The 25,893-nt window shown below is 36.5% G+C and overlaps 5 protein-coding genes across 5 annotated transcripts in view; 2 read left to right on the top strand and 3 right to left on the bottom strand.

The window, feature by feature from the left end:
- Positions 1-3,673, bottom strand: part of LOC129795019 (protein CBFA2T1) — a 39,221-nt gene extending 35,548 nt beyond the window's left edge. The window contains exon 1 of the mRNA XM_055836026.1: positions 3,314-3,673. The gene's annotated coding sequence lies outside the window, so the exon portion shown is untranslated. The remainder of the gene's footprint in view (positions 1-3,313) is intronic.
- Positions 1-25,893, bottom strand: part of LOC129795035 (probable asparagine--tRNA ligase, mitochondrial) — a 1,173,171-nt gene that overhangs the window by 520,978 nt on the left and 626,300 nt on the right. The window lies entirely within an intron of this gene.
- The window catches only part of LOC129794972 (mucin-2-like), an 826,140-nt gene that overhangs the window by 385,920 nt on the left and 414,327 nt on the right, over positions 1-25,893 (top strand). The window lies entirely within an intron of this gene.
- The window catches only part of LOC129795002 (sodium-dependent nutrient amino acid transporter 1-like), an 899,230-nt gene that overhangs the window by 520,978 nt on the left and 352,359 nt on the right, over positions 1-25,893 (bottom strand). The gene's annotated exons all lie outside the window — the stretch shown is intronic.
- On the top strand, positions 20,009-24,697 carry LOC129795267 (uncharacterized). The gene is made up of 5 exons (XM_055836352.1): positions 20,009-20,050; positions 21,699-22,500; positions 22,827-23,584; positions 23,663-23,852; positions 23,914-24,697. Exons 1-5 carry the CDS (start codon positions 20,009-20,011, stop codon positions 24,597-24,599), a joined length of 2,478 nt encoding a protein of 825 aa, XP_055692327.1. The 3' UTR covers positions 24,600-24,697.

The following is a 25,893-nucleotide window of genomic DNA, read 5'->3' as shown; positions in this document are numbered from 1 at the left end:
ATCCAGGAGTCAGTTTATGCGACTGAAGCATTGAAAACATTGAGCGTTAGAACTGCGTTGAACTTTTTACGTCCGCAGGAAACATTGAAACATCCTCTTTTCATTATGAAAATTCTTTGGAAACTCTGAAAGGACATTTCAGAGTCAAAACGTCTTCTTTGGCCTTTTATAGGTAATCTTAGGGATTTTAAGCTTAGGAAAATAATTAAATTCATTTATTTTAAATAATGTTTCACATTTGTATCAGCGTACGATCCAATAGACGGGAAAGGGTTAATTTTCATACAAGATGCAAAAGAAGACGTTTTGATCGAGAATTTCTCTCTGACTGACACAATTCACAGAAAATCATAATGAAAAGATCGAATATTTTAATGTTTTTATGTTTCATGTGCACGTGAAATCAATTGAGACGTTTTGTCTTAAGTTCTCTGTCTATAAATTGCTAAATTTCCATGACAAAAGGCATTCCTCTAGTTCTTTGCTCATTGAGAAAGAACATGAAACATTTGCGCCAATGTTTCATTGTTGAGTTTTAAAAAGGCATGTTTGTTTATGCTTTACACCATAGACCGAAGCTTAAAGACTTTAAGACGGCTCAAGATAGTTGTTTAGCTAGTACTCGAGCATTTTTTTTTAAATATTGATTCGAATTTTCATTAATTTTGACGTCATTTATTTTATTTTTGTACAAATCTGTGCCCTTTTTTCATTTGATCCCAGTCAGTGGAAAATAGGAAGTCTCGACAATTTCTTATTCTATATTTCTGATTCTCTACAAAATAAAATCAGATTGTTTTCTTGAATTCTAGGTTTTTTATATAAAACCAATGAAGTCCTTTGAATCAGATTTATTCCATTTTTTAAAGAAATCTCGTTAATTCTTCATAAATCATATAGGAAAATCTTTTAAAATTTATTCTCAAAATCTTTTTTTTTCCCCAAAATTTCCTTGAGTACCCTACAAATTCAATCTAATCTCAAGGAGAATTACATTTTCTGCCTTTTGACAAACATTACTTTTCCTTGTAAAGAAAATTCAAGGCAAGAACTTTCCCTCCACCACAACTGGTAGAAGCTTCAGAAAAGCTCCTCAGCTGTGATTTCTCTCCTCTTTTGGCAATTTTGTGGGTATTGTATGTAAGCATTTTGTGGGCCTAACTTTTGGCTTTTCCTTAAACATTCCGAGGAAAACGATAAAAGTGTGTGTGTGTGTGTGGTGGCACAAGATGAAGCATCTTTGGTGTGTGGTGTCTGCGGGAATAAATGAAGAGAAAAAAAAACCCCAACCCTCACACAAAGTGCTAAGCATTAACCCTTCTCCCCAGACGTCGGAGTTCAATGACGAGGGAAATATTTTCCCTGTCGTGTGGAAAAATATACATATATAGGTATATTGTGTGCATGTATATAAAAAGGAGACCATCGCGAAGGGAAATGGAACATCTGTGGCCAGATGGCGACAACAATCTGCCATCGATACAATGGAAAATTGCAATGTGTTGGCCACATTTTTATTGCCCTCCTCGCTTGAAACATTTTCCCAACAAACATAAAATTTTCCATATATACGCCGCTTGGTTCCTTCTGGTGCGAGCTACCACCCTCCCCCACCCACTTTTCTGCCCTCATGGAAAGGGTACTTCCCAAATCCCCAATCGATACGATGCGGGGGATTGATTAGCAATAATCTTCACTTTTTTTCCTTCCTTCCTTCCTCTTCCCTTCATAAGGAAATATGCGGTTGGTTCGTTTATTAGAATGGCTGCGTTGAGAGTTTGCGGGGGTGGGGAGAAAAAAAAGAAATCCTCTAAATTTGAAGTTTCATACTGTGGGGGACCTTTTTATTAAACCCCGAGACGATTTAATAATTCATTGGACATGTTAGAACGCCCCTTAAATGGATTAGAGAAGGGACACCCCATACCTCGCTCTCTCTCTCCCCTTGAAAAGCTCTCATAGTCATTCATGGGGCTCATAAACACCGTGTCACTTGGGGCGGACATTTCCGCCAGACACTCTCCCATTGAGCTTACAATTCATCACCAACGAAAATTTCTCTATAAGCTATTTGTGTGTGTGTATGAAGAGCACCCCCATCCCCGCAGAGATCCTTGTGGGAAAATTCCTTATGTGACATGCAAAGAAGGGAAGGGAGCTTTCATGGCAAGCACAGAGAGATATTTTGCATAAGAATTTCATTGAGCAATTTTGCCTTTCATTCTCCCTACATTTACATCAATTTACCACCCTCATTTGCTTTTCTATGTTTTATTTTATAATGTACATACAGACAATGTGAAAATTTCAGTAAAAAATGAAAAAAAAAGAATTGGGAAGATTCATTGCCTTATTCGAGAAAATTACTCAGAAATCTCCAATCAAACTTGCTATTTTTTTCACTAGGATTCGCACGGAAAACTCAGGGAAAATTTGCCTAAGAAAGGAAACAGGTAGCGAAAATGTCTGTAAGTTAGTTATAAGTTTTATTGAGCTAGGCCATATTTATTTTAAAACGGACTTATGTTGTTAAGAGTCAGGCTTTCAAGAATATTTCTCAGTAGTTGAACTCAGGAGAAAACTCTTTGGCAGTTTTTTTTTGTATTCTTCTAAACATCAAGTTTGTTTTAATTGTTTTTATCTCTTTTCGTGCATGAAACATTTACGCTAATGTTTCATCGGTTCGTTTTGTACTTTAACTTTTAAAATCTACATTCAACCTCTTTCTAAACATTGTAGATTTTTGAATAATCCGTTTATCAGTTAAATTTTGATTAAAAATTTAGCAAAATTCAAGATTTTCTCTTTAGAATTTCATGAAACTTTCCACCCTAATATGTGTCTTAAAACCCATTGAGTTTAGAGCCACGCGGCAATTTTGCACAATTTTCCCCTTTGGCTGTGTCATGTGAAAAGCAGCCACTTATTTGCTTCAATTTTCCCTCCATGCACACAAATCACAATCGACAAATAATTCTGAGTCAGTTGTTCGCACACGGAATGTGATTCCCCATTGTTTAAACATTTACAGGGTAATTGTCGGTTTACCGGGTATAGGGTTGTGCACAGTTAGTTGTAGGACAACTTTTTCACCCTTCGCGGAAAAGTTTATGGATTTTCCAGCAAAGAAAGATTTTAAAATGCACCAAAGGGTAGAATTGCAATTTTAACGTTAAAAATTCAAACTAGAACATGACTAACTTTGTTTATTGTTGAGTAGATGGTAAAATAAGTCGTTAAGAGTAGTAATTTATTTAAAGGACTTTGCGGAAGGATATTTTTAAGAAAAACCTTTTAGAAAATTTGGACTTACCTCGTGGAAATCCTCCTTTTCACAAAATTCTTCACTAAATGGATTATTGCCGGTAACAGATAAACTCGCGCGGTAATCGAATGAAATGCAATTTAATTGAAAATAAATTCGCCAAAACTTTTGTGAAACTTCTCACGGATAAAACAGATACCCCTCGCGGAATTCTTCCCACTGCTGCGTCTCTTACAACAACCCACTCACACGGAAAAAATCTCTCTGCATGGACTAACAATGAGAAATGATTTTTTTTTCTTCAATTTTTCTTTCAACAATCCCAAACCTCATGCAAACTCAAGAGATTGAGGCAGAAACCACGGTTCAATGGCAACGTCCAAACGACTCGAGTCACCAAACTGAACTGAACGAACTCGCAGATGAATAAACACCGCCACGGGCTCTTTCATTCCGACTCCTCTCTCAAATTCTCACGCGTGAGAGAGAATTCAGGGGGTTTCAGCTCATCGACATGAGCGCATGAGCATGGGTTGATTCGCATATGTATGGCAGTATTATGTACATATGGTGCTATATACATACATATTTCGAGAAATGATCCTCAAGGGCTGTCGCCACAGACGTTAGAGCGCTAAATGTGAATACTTCTTGGAAGGAAGATGGCAAAAAAGTATGAAGAAAGAAGAGGAAGTGAACTTTTTTTCGCAAATGCTTCCTTTAATCTTTCTTAATATGAAATATTTCGCCGATAATATGAAAAAATTGTAATAAAATATAAATTAAAATAGTTTCCAGCGCAATTTAAGATGTTGGTACAAAGTGCTGACAATAAAATGTAAATATTGCTGACAATTTTTTGCTGAATAAATTTTCAAAACATCACTAAACACTTACTAAGTTTGTATTAATTAGAGAGAAAAAAAAGATCAAAACAAATTGAATATAACTGATTTTCAAGATTTAAGAACGTAATTCAGCAAAAAAAAGCAAAATCTCAATGCCTAATTGTATCAAGCTGTTTTATTGCTAAAATGTTTTTGTAAAGAAGTTTTAAAAATAGTAAAAAAAAAACTTTTTCATAGCTCTTAGGGTATTTGAGACAATCTGATGGCAATAACTTACCTGATTGCTGACAATAAAAAAATTCAGCAAACAGCGAAAACGTAATTCAGCTCTAGATCGTATTTATTTAGTTTATTGCCTATTTGCTGTTTAAAAAAGTTGTATTCAAGAGGAACAGAAAGAAAATTCAGACCACTTTCAAATTACGGTTTTCAGCACTCTTTAAGTTCTTCTTTACAAAGTGCTGATACTACTATTCAAAATTGGTTATAAATAATTAAAAATAGCATTACTTTTAAAGGGTTTCAAAATATTAACGAATTTTGATTCACCAAGCAATTCAGCACCTGATTTTGATCAGTTCAGCGCATCTTTGTGATTAATTCAGCACTTTCTTTTAGTTAATTCGAAGGTATTTTGAAGTTATTATAACAATTAGATCTTTCGGATATGTCTATAAAACTAAGAAAATAATTGATGTTAGTTTTCAGCGCATTTAAGACACAAACTATTTTTTTTACCAAACGCTGAGCCTCCATTTTCTTTAAAATCATTGAATTTACCTTTATTTAAAAATATTCTTTTAGTTTATATACTTCGATAAGAAAATACTTTTACTACGAGTATAAAAAGTAAAAAAAAGGAGTTCTTAGAATAGATTGGGGGTTTTGAATGAATTTAAAATTAGCGCTTGAATATTTTAATTAATGTTAATTTTATGCTTTATGTTAAACCATTAATGCTTTCTTTATTAAATGCTCAGATTTTTCTATCATCATACATACTCCACCCATTATTTTTAGTTTATGTTCAGCGTGTTAATTCATTAAAAAAAAACAGTTAAATATTTGAATTTTTTGAAATCATGTTATGTTTTGTTATGCTTCATTTAGTGGATTAATAAATAAAATGAAATTCTTTGAAAACTGCGCATTCAAAGGCAAAAGAAAAATTTTCTTTATCTTCAAGACAAGACCACTTCAATAAGGCTTCTTTACCCCTCAAAACATCCCTCGAAGCAAACTCCCTTTCCAGCTTGTCTCTCGCGGGGTACCTTCGTGCATTGGCCCCTTTTTAGAGGGTGTCCAGGTGAAAACTAGACAAGAAATGTCCGAGACGTGGATCGCATCTTGCGCATCTGCGCCTTCTGCAGCACCAAATTCCAAGCACCTGCAGCCCTGCGTGCGGGACAATTTGAGCGCCCCTTTTTTTCTCTTCCTCTCTTCTTCTTCAATAACACACAGGCAGCAGCAGCGTGGTGAAAGGTGCCCAGCGATCGCGAGTATTTCCTGGGCCATGTGCTCAATGGCACGTGGCGTCCATTGGTGGGCAATTAGAGAGGAAGTCTGCCGAATTTTTCGGGGTGATTCCAATTGCCCCGCGCGACCATTGCCCGACACACGAGACAAATTGATGGTAGGGACGGGTGCGAGAGAAATTGGATATTTTGCACCGTACAAACACACGTACTTTTTGGTGATAAATTCAATTTTAAAATTCAAATCGATTCACGTCACTTACAATTAGCAAGATAAAAGTGTTCAATGCATTTTTGAGATGTTCCACAGAAGTTGAAATTGTGACAGAAAATGCCATGGATGCAATGAATAAAAAAAATGTTATTTAATTACGTTAATTTTGAAAAATGTTTGTAAATATTGAGAAGAAAGTATTGAAGATGTAAAAAATATTGAATAAAAATTTCTTAGGTGTAGAAATAATTCATCAGGCGCCTCCATATTTTAAAACTAATGCCTTTGTATTTTGATTTAAAAGGTTATTCGGGCATATATGGGTGTTGTCTTAATTCAAGAAAACAATTTTAACCCACATTATCTTAAAGAATTGAAAAAGAAAATAAAATCTCCAAAGAAACTCTCAATTTTCCTCTGGGACCGCCTAGGAAAAAGCTGCATAGATTTGAATAAAAAAAATAAACAATGACGTCACTATTATTTTATTTTAATCACTATTAATCCATGAAGCATTCATACCAATGCTTCACTGATTTTTTTTATAGAGAGTATTTATCTTTTAACAATAACTAAACTCCTTTCAGTTTTATTTGTACGATGTTTGAGAAATTCAACTTATTGAGTTTTTAATTAAAAAAAAACTGTCTCAAACATTTTTTTTTTAATAGAGATACTAAAATTAAAAAAAAAAAACTTCAAGAAATCAATAATAACGCGTCTCCCACGTTAGTTTATGTGTTATAAATTTGATTTATAAGATGCATTCGCGACAATGTTTCGCAGCGATAAATTCATCAATGAAACATTGTCGAGCATGTTTTGAAACATTGAAAGGGAATGGTCGCGCGTATTTTTGTATTTAGAGGGAAATCTTTGCCGGCTTTTTTATGTGATTCATAGTGGTAAATAATAATTGTTTCTTTGAATGAGACTCTCTACAATATAAGCTCGAATAAACTCCTTTCCGCGTGAGCAGAAATCGTCTATTTTTCAAGCAATTTTCAATGTATGACCCAAAAGACCTGAAAGGGTTTAACAAAAATCAATATTTTTTTCTAATTAATCAGTATGCTCGTTTAATTGATGATTAAATGAAATAACAAAAAAATCTTTTTTAGAAAATCTTTCTAAACCCTGGAAGCTAAATTCTCTACATATGACAGAGAAATAATTTGTGGGAAAATTCTCTATATATAAAATCGGATGGTGGGGAGGGGAATAAAAGTTTTTCCTCCGAAATGCAATTATTTCCACGTCACAAGCAAAATCATAAGCAGTGGTAGGTGCCTATTGTTATACATATAGAGGCCAAAGAGTGCAGCCGACTCTTAATTTAATTTCCGATATAATCGAGCGACGATTGATTGATTGACACGTCTGTGAGCATTTTGTTTTGCCAAAATATTTCAAACTCCCTGCCCCCGTCCGCACATTTCACCTGACACTGTACCTCCCCTCAGTTGTCTGTACAAATTGGGGTTTTATTTAAAGTTGATTTTCATACCAAAATATATGATTTTTGGCAAATGGCACATAGGCAATATTTCCTGACACACGGTTAATTGTTATCCAACTTTGATTGGTGTGGATTTTGTAGTCTTGATGGAAGGCCAGGGAATGATCTTTTGAATTGTTTTTGATTGGAGAAAATTGGAATATCTCTGCACATGTTCAAATGGATACAAGTTTGAAAAATGTTTGTTTGATTTGCCTTTCAAATCAAATTTCTAGCAATTCTTTGCCAATTTATGCTTTAATTCTTTAATTCACTCAAAGAAAATTTTTAAGACGCTACATATAGTTAATTTCCTATCTGATTTTCTTTGCAGAAAATTTTCATTTTAATTTATTAAATTTTTGCATAATTTTCAAAGGGAATTTCCCAAGCACTTGAGCGACAAGTCAAAGACACTCCCTTTACGGATCTTTAATGTCCTCTTCCGAAAATATATCTCCTTCAGAAAAGGATAAAGCAGCACTGCTTGTGGTTTTCCCCTCAATCCCATTGGAGTTTTCAATTCAAAAATCAACTCTCAGACACAGCCCGTGTGTTTGTGACAAAAAAGGATATTAACTTCCCTCTTCTTGTGCATATTAAATTTTCTCCATTTCCCCATCATTCGCAGGCATACTCTCGCACAAACATATCCCTCCCTTCAGCGACGCTTTGCAGTTCTCCTGAAAATTGGATTTTCTCATATAAAAAATTTCTACTTTGAGGATTTTTTTTGCTTTGATTTGAAATTTTTTTTTTCTTTTTATTTATTGATTAAAAAATAAATTGATATTGTCCAAAGTGTTTAGTTTAGTCTCTAATGTTTTTCTATAATATTTTTATGAGCTTTGTATTCGGTTTTTTCGGTCAAAAATAAACTCTGAAGTTCTTCAGACCTATCATGGATTATGGGGAAAAACAAGAAAAATAAATTAATTAATTAGTAATTTTAGTAAATAAATTAAAAATTTCACTATTTTCTCGATATATGGCCAAATATTGATTAGAATTTGTCATTTTTTATTAAAAAAAAAATATTTTTATTCTCATGAAAATTATCAGAAAACTTCACATATTAGCCATTTGTTTCATTATAAAAAAAAACATTTTTTTTTATATTTGTGGTTCTTACGACAAGTGGGGACGCAGGCGACCCTCTCAAATCTCTATTGAATAATTTCTTCAATTTTTTACATAGATGAAGACATTTTGTCTAATAAAAAACTTATAGTAAATTAAATAAAATAATTAAATAATAAATGAAACATGAAAGATACAACTGGTGGCAGCGGTGGGATACATAAATTTACAAAGTGATATTTTTTAGTTTTTTTCCCCAATTTATTTCTTTTATTTGCCTTCATCAAATTTTTCAGTGATTATCTTCACTATACAACCCAATACTGCCTTTCATCTACCCTTTCCACGGGATTTTGCACCCCATTTCGACCCAATTGTGTGAAGTTTTTATTGAATCCATTGAGAGAAGCTCGTCATTTGTCTCGTGCAAGTGATTTCAAACGTATTTTGTCTTGCAGTGTTAAGTGGATGCCAGTCGCACACTCATCTCACCTCATTCGGGGTGTGCTTTCACCATCCGCACTTTCTCTACTCCACCACCCTCCCAGCCAGCAAACAGCAATGGAGTGGTGGTAGCCTCAATGGAGGACATGAATGGGAAAGTCTACAACTTGAGCTTCTGCCACATGCACATGTGGAGGCTATGCTCCTGCAACTTCCCCGAGACTTTTGGCACAGATTGCTGCAAAGGGAGTCTGTGGGGGAGAAGTGCGGGGAGGGGGGTGGAAATTAAAAAGCTCCACAAACACCCTTTTCACATCACTTCCAGCTCAATTTTCGAGTCCATCCTCTTTGCTCTTTATTTCACAAATTTACTCACATGTTGTGGCGAAGCATCATAAATCTCGCAAATGCAGTACCATTGAATTGAAATTCAAAAGGATTGCCCAAAGTGTGGGGAGGTGGGGGGGTATGAGGAGTGTGGGGGTGGTTAAATTCACTTAGCACTTGTAGGAAATTGGATATGGAATTTGATGGTGTTGCTTCTTAAGCAATTTACTTTATTTTTAGTCAATTAAAAAAAATCATGGAAAGAAGGAAGAAATTTTTAACCCTTTGAAGACTTTGTGGGGGTTAGTTAAAAGAAATTCACTGTTTTAACAGTTAAAATTTTAAAACATTTAAAAGATTCATAGAAACTTTTCTAACGGAAGATTTTGATTGAAAATCGATCAAGACGTTTAACAAAAATGGCCGCCTAATTTTTCTATTCATTTAACCCTTTCGCTTTCATTAGGCTAAACTCTTACTCTAATGTGAAAGATTCAATTTTCTAAACTTAAAAATTGATTTTATAACCTTTCTTAGTTAGAAATAGGTACGTTTAATTTATGAAGATTTTTTAATGGACGTATTGGCATTTTCTTTAGATCGGCCATAGAATAAATATCGCGTTGAAAACATCGAATGTTTCTATGTTTCAAGTGGACGTGAAAGGGTTAATTGTATTAAAACTTAACTAAATAAAATCTGTATAGAAGACTTTCTTTACATTTGAATAAAATAATTTTTTTCGCATTAATAAAGTTGGGGCAAAATGGGGCAAAAATATCTCAATAGTTTATTGTCAGCACCCCTTGCGGTGATCGTTTGAATTATAACTCTTATAATAGAGAATTAAAAGTTATATAGTTCCAACGTTCACCATAAGGGACGCTGACAATAAACTATTATGAGATTTCTGCCCCATTTTGCCCCAACTTTATAAAAGCGAAAAAAATCATTTTATTCAATTTGATTAACTCTCTCTGTCTCTTCTATTAATTCTCTTCAACATCCCTTTACCATCCTATAGCTTCCCATTTCATTTAATTAAATAGTTCAAGTTCAAAAATAAATTGAAATATGTCTTCTTCTGTGTCTCTTCTCCTCAACTTTTACCTCTTGATGTTTTTGTCACATTGACACAGAAAAAAAAATCACATATGATGGCACAAAGAGATTTTCCATTTCCAAGCTTGCTCATCGATTGGCGGGCAATATTGTCGATACTTCGCTGTCTATGCCAGATAAACCCTAAACATGATGCAATTGATGTTCGGAAATGGATTGCGACCGCAAATCTCACCGCAATTCGTGGCTATGGTTCAATATTCAAGACATTCAGGGAGGTTTTGGGGTGATATTCTACTAAAGAGGTAAATGCACAATTAAAGGTCTCGGGAAGCTTAATTGTTAAGGGTGTTGTGGGTGTTTTAAAGGGTTGTGGTAGGTTCTATTAATAATTGATCCCCTAGCAAAATCTTTATGTTTAACAATCAATGTTTAATTTTGATCAATTTTCTTTCCAAAATTGAGGTTATGTACTCCCGGACTGTGCCATCACTGCAATTTTCTATGTGATCCCAGTGGATATTTGGGAGTTTCTCTCGCAATTCGTCTATCTTTTATGATTCCCTACAAGATGATATGGGTTAAAAATGTTCTAGAATAGAGGAAGTTTTTATTTGAAGCCTGCATGAATTCCTGTGACAATCAGTCAAGCCGTTTAGCAAATATAGCGGCCTAGAGCGAAAAGTATTTTTCTAATATATCTCGAGAGCGGTTAAACCGATTTCGATCAAATTGGTCTCAAATGAAAGCCTTCCAGAAGCCCTATAGATATCTAGAACATTGGAAATTCCAAAAACGTCCGCAAGAGGCACTGAAATCAAGAAATATTTGCCGGACTTTGAGGCTCAATATCTCCGATGTCTCATTGTCGATTTTTCCTAAATTTTGATATGTTGTAGCTTAACTAAATACTTCTCACAATTCCGAAAAGGAAAGAAATCTATGCTACCGTTTAGAAGATTTGGTTATTTGAAAATTTCTTGTATTTTCCAAGTTCCAAGAACTATGTCTCGTGTTCTACTTGACCGATTTTGCTTAAATTGGTAAATTGGATAATTATATTAATGATAGAATTTAACTTGATCGCAGAAAATAGTGATTCCATTAGAATTTGAATTATAACGAGCACTGAAAAAGATGGTGGTCAATAGAGGGCTAAGACCGACTTTAGCTAAGAAACTAAAGGTTACCCCATATTCCACTGACCTCATATATAAAATTTAGCATTATTGTTAAAACATATATTTTGCACCAAATCCACCACTTTTTGTGTGTTTACAAATAATTCTAAAAGAAACACTTAAAAAAAATTGTACCAACACCCTCTCATCCTTCTCATGAGTGGGAAATTGTTAAGCTTCCTGTGAGCGAGGGCGACTTTCCACCACAAATCCCCACAATGTTTTCCTTCTTGGAAAAGTCCCCCATTCAAAGCTAAATCGATTGGCGTTTGTGATAGCAAAAGCTCAGCCCCCCCCATCCCCTCTTGAGAATTATTTTTCGATATATATTCCTCTCAACACCACCAGTTGTGTTTTTTCCCTTACTTTCCCCCCCATCATTGGGCCACCCCCTACATCCCACACCCAACGAACGTCTCGAGAGTGTGTTCCAACACTGTGTAAGACAACTTAATCATTCTCGTCTGGTGTTGGCGTTTGAAAAATCACAACAGAAGCTGTTTCCCATGCGAGGGAAAATTTTCATGAGTGAGCCCCGCGCTGTTTGTTGTGAAAAGAGGTGTGCTGCTGAATACATACAGCTCTGAATGTAATTCAGCAAATTCTCTGAAACGCGCTTTTTTCTTTTTAAAAGAATTTAAAAAAAAATCCCGCTGAATATCCCAACTTTTCACCTCTGAATGAAGCAAAAAAAATGAGCACTCGGCGTGGGGGTGGTGGGGAAAAAAAAGAAAAATAAACAGACAAGAGTGGAGGAGGAGGATGAGAGTTTGAATTAGAATTCACCTGGTGCTCATTTTCTCATCCTCATCCCCGTACATGGCGCACACAGAGGAAGCTCTCAAAAGCCATCAAACTCAAACCACAACGGGAAGCTCACTCTGTGGCACATTCCCACTCACACAGAGAAGACACAAAAGCAGGGCAAAATTTATCCCACAAAATGGATTTTGATAGGTAAAACATTTGTCAAAATCAAACATTTCACTCAAATGATGCTTCTCATTCGCCCCCTTCCACCCGCAAACTCCGCCACAGCCTGTGAGACGAAGAGCTCTGAATATGAGTTTCAGTGCTTCTGATGGCTCCTCATTCCCATTCTTCTTCATCGTTGAAGCTTTTGCAACACACAGAATTTCTCCCCTCCGGCAGATTGGGGGTGGAATGGAGGGAAAAAAAAGAATAAATCTGCGTTTGACCACTCCACCATAAATGTATTCAACGCCAGGGGACTTTTTTTTTCTTCCTTCCACTTCTATCTTAGATATTCCAGTAAGAAAGAAAAAGGAATATTGAAGGAACAGTCAACTATTTGCTTAAGTAGAAGATCATTTTAGTAAATAGTTTTTTGCATAATATCTGTTTGAATTGAATTGAATTAGTTTTTGAGCTCATTTTCACGCGTCTTTGGTATAAAAAGATTTTTTTACCAAATTGAGAAATTTTCGAATTCTTTTAGCATTAGGCAAAGTTGGTTTTTTGTGAAATTCAGTAATTTTATGCATAAAAATGGTCATTTCTCTGGTTCTATACACCTACAGAAATTTCTTGACTAGCCTTGGAAAGGTCTTTAAATAAGGTCTGATATAAATATATTTCGATACATTTCAAGGTCACCTCTAGAACACAATATGGCGGCTTTTTGTTTTATAAAAACAGTTTTTGGCATTTTTTTTGTCTTGAAGGAATGGTTCTAGAGGGTTCTACTGTTCTAGAAAATTTTAGAGAATTCCAAAACCTTTAATTTGATACCAAATTCAGCAAAATCTGACAATATGAACAGGAGATATGACTCTTAGAACTTTTCAAATTCAAGAATATCGGGGTGGGTCGGTTTTTCCGACGATTACAATACTTGGTGTTAGCTACGAAGTGGAACACTAACTAATAAAGCTCTGGGATCGGCCAGCTACTACTCAACATGGCACTGCAAGGGTTAAACGGAAGTAATTAATTGCAACATAATTGGATGTGTCAATTTCCCTACTAAAATTATATTTTCATTATTAAGTATTCAAAGAAATATTTACTAAATTCCAAGTAATTGGATGTAACTCCCGTTGTTACATAATCATGATGCACCAGCAAAATTTGAGGAATAGCATCAAACGATTCCCAGCAGGTGAATAAATGATGCCCCCATTAATACGGAGTTTAGGAATAATTCAATTTTCTCACTACAATCAATAGGGTGTACGCGGCCCTGAGGGATTTCCGGTGACACACGCAACATCGTGAAATATTTAGGGACACCGAGACGCCTCGAGGCGTGGGAATTTCGCCGGCCGTTGTCCAGGAAAAGCACTTTGAGTGCCGTTTTTCGTGGAAAACCACTATCGTGCTTCTCCACAATTAGTACGTGCGCTAGACCTTCGGCGTTCTTTCCCAGCAAACACAAAGAATGGGCGGGGGGGTGAGTGTACTCAAATAGCCCACATTCTGCAGTTTGGATTTTGATTTGATCTAACCCACCCCACCCACCCACTTCCACCCTAAATGGCGGGAAAACTTGGAAGATGGTTCAACACGAACCACACAGAGAGAGCGAAGTTTTCCACCTGCATTCTCCCATGGGTGGGATAAAAAATGAAAACTTTTGCGGGATTCCAACAATGCTTTTGCAAAGCACCCTCGGGGTCTTTCACTGTGAATTCCAGCGAAAAGAAAACCCCACGAGTGTTGATTCTCACGCCACTTCGATCCATTGAGAGCCCTCTCCTCATACCCTGTGGTGAGTCCGTTGCAAATTGAAGTGTTCCCGCACATTGATTCACCCCCGCATTTGCACAATTCATTGCGGAACATCCCACCCATCACAGGAAAAAAGAAGGTTTACCTTTTCCCTGCAATTGGTTATGCTTCTCGGAAGTCGTTTTGTGTTGCATATTTTGTCAGGAGACATTTTTTTTCATTAAAAATTCATATATAGGAATCTATAAAGGGAAGATGTGGAATATTTCCATGGGCTTGATTTCAAGCATTTTGCAAGGGCTATTCAAAAGGATAAACGGAAATATTAGGAGCTTTTGTGAAAAAGGTTTAATTTACTTTCGAAACATCGCGTACTGATCGAAGTATTAGAAGAAAAAGGAAAGAATTACTTCCATTATTCGAATAAAATTCGATTATTGAAATATTCGAGTATTTTTCGATTAGAATTTTAGATCAGAGTGAGCTTGTGAAACAAATACTTTTTTTAATATTTTGCTTTTCCCACTAGGCCCAGGTTTTCCCATTAGCCCTTGGAGGATCCGATATTTCTAATCTCAAACTTAGAACTTAATTTTCTATCAAAGAGAAAATATTTTTCCAAGTTTTCTTTTAACGAATTTGAAGTAATTGAACTTACCTACTCAATAAATATAGAAGTTATTCAAATAACATGATATAGATTTCATTTTTTTAACGATTTAAAAGATTGAATTGGCCACAATAGCCAGAAAAATTCTCCAAGGGTTAAGCCCGTCTGAGTCGTGAATTCCGCCCATTATTTATGATAAAATTTTTACATTAAAAATTAAATGACTTTAATTTAGAATTGTAATTGTCTTGAAAAGTACATAAGTTCTGAAAAATTACGCCATCTTTGTTTTTTTTTCACGTAAATCTTGACTTTTTTTATTTACTTTTAAAAAATAACTAAATCGATTTTGATGGTTTGTAAAAATCATTTTCGAAACACAAAGAAAATTCTGAAAATGGTTTTTCTCGAATCGATTTAATTCTCTTTGAGCTTTTGAGGAAACTTTAATGAACTTAAATTCAAGATAACTCAGAAATTATAATTAAATAAAATATCAAGAAAAGTGATTTTTCCCTTCCAGTTATTAGGATACACATATGACCTATACCAGACAAAAGGGTTGAGGAAAGATTCTAAGAAAAACAATTTTTCTTCCATAAGCAAAAAATTGGTTCTGGAGGAATAAGAATATTAAAATGCGTATATTTAGGCAAAATTTAATCTTGCAAAAGTTTTGGGAATTTTAAAATAACGGCGTCTTGCACGTGCTGTATGTTTAATTTAACATTTCATTTGCGCAAAGATTTCATATTGTTTACATACCTTGAAATAAAGGTGAAAAATTAGTCTTGTACTTTAAGAAATGTATTGGACTTCTTAAATATATTTTGTGTATTCAGTATTAAATGATCTTTTACTTATAAAATAATCATAAAACTCATATTGATAAGAAAAATATTCAAGACGTTCCAGAGAGTTGCAACTGCCGCGCATTTTGCATACATCTCGGCTATTGCAGACAAAAGAAAAACGAGAAACTCGCAGCATTGAAATCTTTCGTTTTCCACCCTCACTTTCAAAAATATTTTATCGCTGCTTTTATGTAAATAAATATGGAGGAAACATATAAAACAAATTGGGTTAAATATTCAATATAAATTCGAGAGAGAGAGAGAAGGGAAGAATGTTGTTGAATTTATTGAGCAAGAGTGCAATGACGCGAAACATAATTTGCTATGCGCAAACATTATTTGAGCATCTTCACTTCCGCAATGTGTCTCAAATGGATACCACATTATTCCGCAGTAATGAGCGCAACAATCTCAAAATATTCCAATTCAATTTCGATTTGTCACGACGAATTTGTATCGCAGACGAAGGAATCGCACTCATGCCAAATCTTGCGAATTGCGCATGAAATTACATAAAAGTGTGTGTCATCCGTGCTCCACTGTGTGATGAATGTTCGACCACGATGTCTTTGGCGTCTTTGGCATCTTTCGGAGCATTATGCGAGTGATTGGAAATGTGGGTTGTGAGTTTAAGCAAATATTTAAAAGGAGCTGTGCCTTTTAAAATAAAATATAATAAAATAGAATAAATTCAACTTCATCACCTACCGATTCCCTCTCATGTTCCCGCCGCCAAATTAGCTGCAATTCGCCAATCTATTTGGGTATTGTGAAGTGAATCGTGAGCCTTCTTTGTAGAATATTTCACTTCATGAGATTGCAAATCCACAAAATTTTGCAACTCATCGTCGCGCTAATCTCTCTCACTTTATTTCGCGATATGTTTACGTTTTTTTATAGATCCATATGGGTGATAAAATTTTGTACTCCCACCAAATGCAGAGGAAATACACCAAAAAGTCCTTTCATATCCACCATGTAGAATAAATTGTGCTTCGAGAGGTGAATTTGATTGAAAATTAATTAAAATCAACACGGTGGGTGCATTGAACTGTTTGATTTTTAAAAAACCAAATTATTAGGAAGAGAGAATGAAGAGAAAAGAAACGAAGTGGAAAGAAAAGGACATTAGTTTATTAAAAAAAAAACATTAATTTATTGAAATTTTTATTTCAATTTATTTGGAAGATCACAACTTAATCGATCATAACTCGAAAACGGATTGATCGGTTGTTTTTATCAAGTTGAGCTTAAGTGAAAGCTCTCAAGAAAACCTATAATTCGTTAAAACATTAATAATTAGAAAAGTGACTGCTAGGAGGCATTCAATTTAAAAAACAAAGTTTTCGATTATTTTTCGATTAATTTTCTCGTGTTATATCTGACTATAATAATTTTCAAACAAACAAAAATTTAAAAAAAAAATGCCAAAATCTTCAGAAAATTGATCACAAATTATTTATTTAAATATTTAAAATATTTTTAAAATTTTCTTTTACTTGTCTGAAATTGTTCTTAACACAGAATTTGTTAAATTTTTATAAGAAAAATCTAAAATTTCTCAAGAAAATCTTTCATTTCTTAAACTTTAAACATTTAAGATTTTTGAATTACTATTCCCTAACGAAAAGTTAAAATTTCTTAAGTAGGATTGGCTGTATGGGTTAAATGACTATTTTTCGATGATTCTTTTACGAATTTGAATACCCGAAAACGATCAGAAAAAATCCTCGAAGAAGATACATTTGGCCCGATTCAGCCTGACTTATAAAATTTTTAAGAAAATTTTAAACAATCTTAAGAAGTTTAAACTTTTGCTTTGAAAACCTTAACAAATTCTTAAGAAAATTTTAAAAAAAAACTAACTTTGGCTTTAGAAAACTTGAGAATTTCTTAGGACTGTCTGACTAATGAATTTTACCCAAAGAACTAAAAAAGAATTGTTCTAGAGAAGGATCTATTGCTCATCTTCCCTCAACCCAGTTCTCATTTGCTCAGTGAAATAGTCACCATTTTGTCATGCTTTCTTGCAATTCACTTGATTTTTCTCTTGTTTTTTTTTTCAGCACTAATCTTGCACAATGTTTTGTGAAGCACGTGGTGTGAGTTTCATAAGATTTATCCATGTAGAATCTCACCAGGGAGCTTTAGCTGCATCTTCTCCTCTAAATTCTTTAGCAAAGCTCTTTTTCGGTGGAAAGTGAAATGAAATCTCGATGTTTGTGTGGACTTTAGAGATCATCAATTTGGGACATAAATATGATGGCACTGCGCGGAAGATTAAGAAATCTCCGCGCGGTGCATTTGCTAATAAATTCTCATTATATTTAGTAAAAAAGGGGCAGCAGACAGATTGCCGTGCAAAGAATAAACCTCAATCCCACCATTTTTGGGAAAACCGCAACAGGGTGGGGGAGTCATCAAAAGCGATGTCGTGCAGAGATGGTCAATAAAATTGATGGGTGATGTATTAGGGCAATAGTACATACCTAGAGGTATATGTAGGTATGTTTAAGAAGACGTACATATATCAATGAAGGTGTCAAAAAGAGGTTAATCGTCCAATGTATTGTGAGAGCGTTTAGGGGGATTCTCGCCGATGCGCCATTTGACGGAGTGATGGGTGAATGTCAGCTAATATGTTAATTTTATGACTCCTTCGTCATGAGTGTGCAAAAAGCAACTACATCGTGCACTAGTTCGCAAAATTAATGTACATAACTATTATGTGATGTACGTACAATAAATGCTTGTTTATCTTGTACTCATCTAATTTTTCCATCAATTTTGATGCATCTTTCATAAAATCAATTTTACAGCCTGTAACATGTCCCACAACGCTCTAAAGAATCACCAGACAGTTTTTTTGTTTAAATTTCATATTTTTTTGTTAGAAGGGAGATCAATTGAACTGACGTTTCATGTGAGATGATCTTTCATTTTCCATTACCTAAATTTAAAAATTATGCAAGAGATGCTTTTAATTTGGACAGTTCTTTTGAGAAGATCAAATATTTCAAGGAAATTTTAATAATAACATATTTTAGCTCACTTTTTTAGCTCTTGCAAATTTGTGTGCATATTTTTATCTTTTAGAATTTTTGCTCTTTATGTCGCTAATCAGAGAGGCTGTTTATATAAAAAAAAAACGAATTAGTTGAAGAGATTTTAGGCTTTTCTTTAAAAAAATGAAAATAATTATTTTTATGCTAAATTACATAAAATGCTCTAAAAGAAGAATTTAAGATTAAAAACGTATAACGTTAGAAATAAATGTCAAACGGTAAGAATAAAATGTAAACGTTAGAAAAGAAACGTTAAACGAGAGAAAAGGAGCATAAAAGCAAGAAAAGAAACATCAATGCTAACAAAGAGACATAAAATACAAGAAATGTCAAATATTTAAAAAAAAAACGAATAAATGTTAGGAAAGAAATGTTAAACTTTGGAAAGAAAACGTAAAGCGTAAGAAAAAAAAGTCAAACGTTAAAAAAAACACAAAATGCAAGAAATGCTAAACATTTTCAAAAGAAACGGTTAAACGTTAAAACTAAATGTCAAACAATAGAAAAGAACAGTAAAACGTTTTGAAAAGAAACATCAAATTGATAGAAAATGAAGAAAATTCATGAAATTCCAACATTTCTAATAGAACGGTTAAACGTTAAAAGCTAAATGTCAAACGATAGATAGCCAAACGTTACAAAATGCTAGAAACGTCAAACATTTCAAACGGAACGGGTAAACGTAGGACACTGAAAGACAAACGGTTGAAAAAAATCGTCAAACATACCAAAAATTCAAATTTGCACAAATCTAACGTTAAGTACAAAACCTTTAAAACAGAAATCTCAAATTTTACAAAGATAAAAACATTAAAGCCTCAAACTTTGGAATTAAAGTCATTTTGCATAAAAATTCTCACTCTTTTCCTTACTATACTTTTGCTGATTTAATTTGCAATGAGTACATTACTTATTTGCCCCTAAATCCCTGATTTCAAAGAAAACCCCCTACGGCAATTTTGGTAAATGGGAAATGATAATAATTCTTGAAAGCTCTGCTTTGGGGTAAATAAATGTGCAACGGAGTCACGTGAATGATCTCTAGACCTTCCACGGATCGTGCTAATTGTTAACTTTATACCTGCTAATGCTGCAGATTTCAATTGGAAAAACAATAATTAGTAAGATAGCTTAGCAAAAAGGGATTAAAACATTAATCATCATCACAAGATGACGTTGGGTTTAAGCAGCTGAAATGGAATGAAATTGGAATGAAATTAATGTTTGAGAATTTTTCGCCATGCTGTGTGGCACCCAGGACACCCAGAGTGGATGTGAGATCATCTTTTTCTTCATCCCATTCAGGTATGATCTCTTGATGCTCTCATACAGTGTGCAGCAAATTGCAAAATCCCCCCATTGGCAAAACTTGGCGCGCTGTGAGTGCACGGAAGATGCTCCGTGGGGCGACACAGTCACCTCAAAATGTGGTGATTGTAACATTTTTTTTTTGGTTTTTGTTTTTTTATGAAAGGGAAGCATCTAGCAAGAACACAGCACACACCACTTAAAGAAGCATTAAAAAGCATCAAATACAGTGAGATTTTGCTTTGCTGTATAGAAAATCCAGCAGAGCTCTGATGGTGAGATTCGTTCACCATCTAATGACGATATGACGCTTTATGGTGCAGCAAAAGAAGCGATTGCACATGGTTACATTCTTCCCCATCCTCACATGTGCGGGATGCAGCAACACTGCGCGACTCTTCTTACCACTCCATGTGCCATCCCGCAATGTAGCTACCGCACATCTCACCACGTCGAGCGGTGACTTATGGTTTTTCAGTATAAATAGAAGACTTTCCGAACACAGCTGGATCAGTCACAAGGGAATTGTCCAAAACGATCAGTCTTCTATTTACCTAAATTTTAAAGAAAATTTTATTCACCCAATAAGTCATTTCTGTACCCAATAAGATTGTGCTTCACAGTGCTACAAGACCATTTTAAATGTGGAAGGTAGACATAATTCAATTCGTTCCTCATATTAACCCTCACGGCGATGTCCATCGCAATCAATCGTTTCTCATATACAGAAGATCTCTTGGATTAATTTTTTTTTCTAAAGGGAGAGGAAATGATCAGAAGTTGCTCAAGAAGTGTTCAATAAATCGTGTGATATATTTAATACACCGATAAATGGGAATAAATTACAATTGAGAAAGCTCCAAATGGAATACAAAGTGGTCCAATTGAGGTGTTTCAGTTAATAAAACTTCAGTGTTCAGGATTAAATTGATTTATTTAAAAAAAAAAAACTTTAAGTATTTTTCAATTAAAATTAAATGATAAAAGTAATAAAACGCAAAAGGAAATGAATGGATTAGATTTTAAAACATTATTTTATTTGCCCTGTGTAGTGAAGTTTAATTTAAATCACTTTTCTTGCAAATTTTAACCCTGGGAATGAATTATCTAAGAGTGAAAAACTCCCGTGATAAACTCCTGAAGGCTTTAGCACTTTAAAAGAAACGTGAAAACCGGGAAAATCTTACGGGAGTTTATCACGAATGCATTATTTTCCTTAGGGGATCATGCTCACGTGAAGTTTTCCTCACTTTTTCCCTGCAAAAAGCCTTCGGGAGTTTATCACGAGATTTTTTCACTCTTAGAGAATCCACCCTTTTACTGAGATTTATATGTTTTTTCTAACGTTAAATTTTCTAATTTTTAATGATAATTTTTGTTTCTACTCTGACACTTGACGTTATTTCAAAACACTTGACATTTCTTATCTGAAACTTGGCATTTCTTTTTCAATTATGACATTTCTTAATATAGCCGAACATCATATGTTTTCGAGATCTTAAAAACTGTTTTTGATAATTTTTTAAAAAGACATTCATGATTTTTTAACGTTTTGTTTTTAATAGGTATATGATTTTTCTTACGTTTGACGTTTTTTTTTTTCAAATTATTTTTAACGTGTTCTTTAACGTTTGAATTTGATAAAAGATAAAAGTTTCATTTTGGAAAAAATTAAATCTTTAAAGAAAAAACTTAGAGACACCTTAACATGCCCACTGTGTGGTAAATACCTCCAGCATCAACTTCCAAATGCTTTAGCGTGTCTTTCACTTTTAGTCTTGGACATTGGTGCTGCTGCTAGCCACGCTATGTGCTGTTAGTGCGCGCCCAGAACCACCAGCCAACACCTATCTGCCCCCTTCGTCGTCTTATGCGGCACCAGGTCAACAGGGTGGCTCTGGATTTGGTGGTGGGGGCGGTAGTGGTGGAAGTGGAGGCTTCGGGCAACCTGGTGCCTTTGGAAGGCCTTCATCGTCATATGGACCCCCGAGTCAGGGTGGTGCTGGTGGGGGCTTTGGAAGTGACTCCCAGTTTGGTGGAGGCTTCGGCGGTGGAGCTGGTGGCTTCGGTTCAGGTGGATCTGGGGCTCCAGGAGCTTCACAGCGACCATCTTCATCATATGGACCACCTGGGCAAACAGGAGGTGGAGGCTTTGGGGCACAAGGTGCTCCGGGATCATCATTTGGACCTGGTGGAGGTTTTGGCGGTGGAAGTCCTGGACAAGCAGGATCGTCAGGATTTCAAAGACCATCCTCTTCATATGGACCACCTGGGCAGTCACCAGGTGGTGGATTTAGCCAACAAGGTGGTGCACCTGGTGCCTCGCAGCGACCCTCATCAACCTACGGAGCTCCCGGGCAGGGAGCTGGAGGCTTTGGTCAAGGAGGATCAGGTGGATTTGGTGGAACTGGCGGATCTGTTGCCATCGGCGGAAGACCCTCATCCACCTATGGAGCACCTGGACAAGGTGGCAGTGGGGGATTTGGCGGTGGTAGCGGTGGATTCGGCTCACAAGCACCCTCAACATCCTATGGAGCTCCTGGACAAGGAAGCCCTGGTGGTGGATTTGGTAGCCAAGGTAATGCAAAATGCATCTTACTCCCACAGAGACGTATTACCAAACATTTCTCCGCTTTAATCAAGAAATTATTGCGAAAATAATGCTCTTCTGCGCAATGTTAATTCATATTTTATTGCTTTGTGGATGCAATTTAGGAAGACAAGAAGTTGCAACCTGAAGATGAAAATGATGATTTAATTCAAATTTAATAAGTGGCTTTTATACATAAAGCCACCGTTGAGATGGAAAGTCTTGCAGAGTGCATTTGCATCTCTCTATTGCAAATAATTAGGTTAATAGGTCAATGAAAAATAATGTTGAACGGGAAAAAAATTCTCTTAAAGGTGGACCCGGTGGGCAACCTGGTTCCCCTGGCTTTGGTGGATCACAGCGTCCCTCATCTTCGTATGGACCTCCAGGACAGGGTGGAGCACCGGGACAAGGTGGTTCCCCTGGGTTTGGTGCACCAAGCAGATCAGGGAGTGCCGGTGTATTTGGAGCATCGCAGCAACCGTCCTCAAGTTATGGCCCACCCGGACAGGGAGCAGGAAGTGGATTTCAAGGGACTGGTGGCGGCTTTGGTGGTCCCGGACAGCGACCTGGATTCGGTGGTTCACAAACTCCTGCGACATCTTACGGAGCGCCAGGTCAAGCTGGAGGTGCTTCAGGTGGATTTGGGGGAGCCGGCGCACAGCGTCCATCCTCCAGCTATGGACCCCCAGGACAGGCATCAGGATTCGGTGGTGGAAGTCCAGGAGGGGGTTTCGGAGGTGGCTCCAGTGGGGGATTCGGCGGCAACCAAGGAGGTTTCGGAGGTAACCAAGGTGGGTTCGGTGGTTCCCAAACTCCCTCATCGAGCTACGGAGCTCCTTCATTCGGCACTGGTGGCAGTCCAGGTGCTGCCGGAGGAGCCGGTGGATTCGGCCAAGGTGGTGTAGGTGGTTCCGGTCAACCAGGTGGATTTGGTGGTGGTGATCAAGGCTACCCACCACGTGGAGGTCCCGGAGGTTTTGGACCAGGTTCCGGTGGTTCCGGTGCAGGAGGTCCCGGTGCTGGAGGTTCCGGCTCTGGATATCCCGGTGGTTCAGACTCAGGAAGCAATGTAAAAAGAGATTTCGTATCACAACTACCTCTTCTTGTAATCATGAAGGATTAATGGTTGACTCTCCTTTTGCATTAGGAACCTGCCAAGTATGATTTTAGCTACCAAGTTGATGATCCAGCCAGTGGCACGTCCTTTGGTCATTCTGAGCAACGGGACGGAGATTACACAAGCGGTCAGTACAATGTCTTGCTTCCAGATGGTAGAAAACAAATAGTAGAATATGAAGCAGATCTAGGCGGTTACCGACCACAAATTAAGTATGAAGGTACAAAGTGAATCCTCAACGTTGTGTTGGGGGGCACTGAATGGGCATATTTATTCATTAGGTGGTAGTTCCGGTGGTGCTGGGGGATACCCATCAGGTGGTCCTGGAAGTCAGGGAGGTGCTGCTGGGTACCCATCAGGTGGACCAGGTGGCCCAGGGAGCCCTGGTGGAGCTGGTGGCTATCAATCAGGTGCCGCAGGTGGTGCAGGAGGTTACCCATCCGGTGGACCAGGTGGCCCAGGCGCTGGTGGCTACCCATCCGGTGGACCAGGTGGCCCAGGAAGTCAGGCTGGAGGATTTTCAGGTGGTTTCGGCGGTGGTTCAGATGGCGCCTTTAGCGGTGCAGGTGGTTTCTCACAGGGTGGAGCTGGTGGAGGTGATGCTGGCTATCCCCGAGGTGGTCCCGGAGGGTTTGGCGGAGCAGGATCACCCGGATTCGGTGGATCAGGTTCTCCTGGATTCGGTGGATCAGGATCACCGGGGGCTCAGGGCTCTTCTGGATTTGGTGGTACCGGTGGTGGTTTTGGGGGTGGTGCTGACGGTTACCCCCGTGGAGGACCCGGAGCTGGTCAAAGTGGATTCCAAGATGGCCGCGGTGCAACTGGTGGTGCAGGACAACCCGGAGGACGTGGAAGTTTCGGTAGACCCGGAAGCGCACGTGGAGGTTCCTCATCTAATGGATACGCCAACGGAGGTGCCGAAGGCTATCCCCGAGATAATCCCCAGAATCGAGGTTCAGGCTACTAAAGCCTTCACCCGCCCTCCATGTATTTGACCCTCAACCACCGACTCACAGCATTTAACCCTGAAAAGCTCTCTCTCTCTCATTTTATGTGTGTATATAGTGCAAGCAGAATGTAATAAAGAAGAATAAATGGAAGTCCCATTGACTCATCATCAGTCATTTTCCACCATCATGAGAACCATGAGCTGCCATATCGCAGCCCACTCCTTCCATATAAAATAGCGCGATAATTTTTATTAATACGCGTACGTTATGAATGTGTGAACAATACGACAAAATTGCCTAACAATGTTCACAATGTTGAATAATTTTTGTCATCATCATTAGTTACTCCTTTCAATGACTGGTCAGATAGTAAAGTATATAGCCATTCAATGTCACAACGATTGAACTTGCTTTCCCTCCTATCTCAATGAATATTAATCATGTTGTAGCAAAAATAATAATGTTGCTTTATCTTCTTCAATCTCGCATCTTTAATCTTCAAAATACTTTACGTTTAAAAAAGGAAAATTAAATTGAATTTTGCAGAAAAAATAACTTAGCTGTGTTCTAATTTTTCTGGAAAAGGAAAATGAAAGATAAAATATGTTCACAAAATTTCTTTTATATTTCTCTTAACCCTTTAGCGTTCTTTGGGTTACACTTTCAGCCAAACATGAAACATTACATTTTCCCAAATTTTATTGAATTTAATTTGTTTTTTTTTTCAAGTTAAAGAAACGTTGAATTTACGCAAAGAAGGTCAAAGAACACATTATTACTGAGTAATGTCCTCTGAGAGCATCCATACCATAGAATAAATATCGTGAGAACACAAAAGGATTAAGAAATTCGATTTGTTCATAACAATATTTAATCTATTAATGCTCAGAGAGGACAATTCTCGGTCAAGCTTTTTTTTAGCCTTTTATACGTAAAATAAGGACATTACACATAGAACAATTAATTTACATTAAATTCTATAAAATCCATTTTTTTTCTACGCTATTTTGAGCAAATGGGGCATGCTTGTTGCGTCTTATTTCAACCATTGCAACACAAAATGTATAATGGGTTGTCTCTTGGAGCTCCCACGAATAAACTTGGTTCTAGCTCTGGTTCCGGCTTTGATTCCAGCCATGGTTCTTCTAGCTCTCAACAGTATTCTTCCTCTAACAAATGGCTAAATAACTTTCCGGAGGGAAATTTTTGACATTTTTCTCTCACTGAGTGAATTTTCTTCCTTTTCCAAGAAAAAGATTTAGACCTATGTTTCAAATCAAGTCTTTGTTTTATACTTAACGGTTTTTTTTA

This window comes from Lutzomyia longipalpis, chromosome 4, assembly GCF_024334085.1.
Source record: "Lutzomyia longipalpis isolate SR_M1_2022 chromosome 4, ASM2433408v1".
In the NCBI taxonomy this organism is placed as follows: Eukaryota; Metazoa; Arthropoda; class Insecta; order Diptera; family Psychodidae; genus Lutzomyia; species Lutzomyia longipalpis.
This window is presented reverse-complemented; position numbering and strand designations above follow the sequence as displayed.

What these genes read in the sequence shown, in the direction of transcription:
- LOC129795267 (XM_055836352.1), top strand. Translation starts at nt 20,009, where the DNA reads ATGCTCCGTGGGGCGACACAGTCACCTCAAAATGTGGTGATT. An exon ending in GTTCAGACTCAGGAAGCAAT is followed by an intron (nt 23,585 to 23,662) that starts GTAAAAAGAGAT and finishes CTTTTGCATTAG; the next exon opens with GAACCTGCCAAGTATGATTT. An exon ending in ACCACAAATTAAGTATGAAG is followed by an intron (nt 23,853 to 23,913) that starts GTACAAAGTGAA and finishes TTTATTCATTAG; the next exon opens with GTGGTAGTTCCGGTGGTGCT.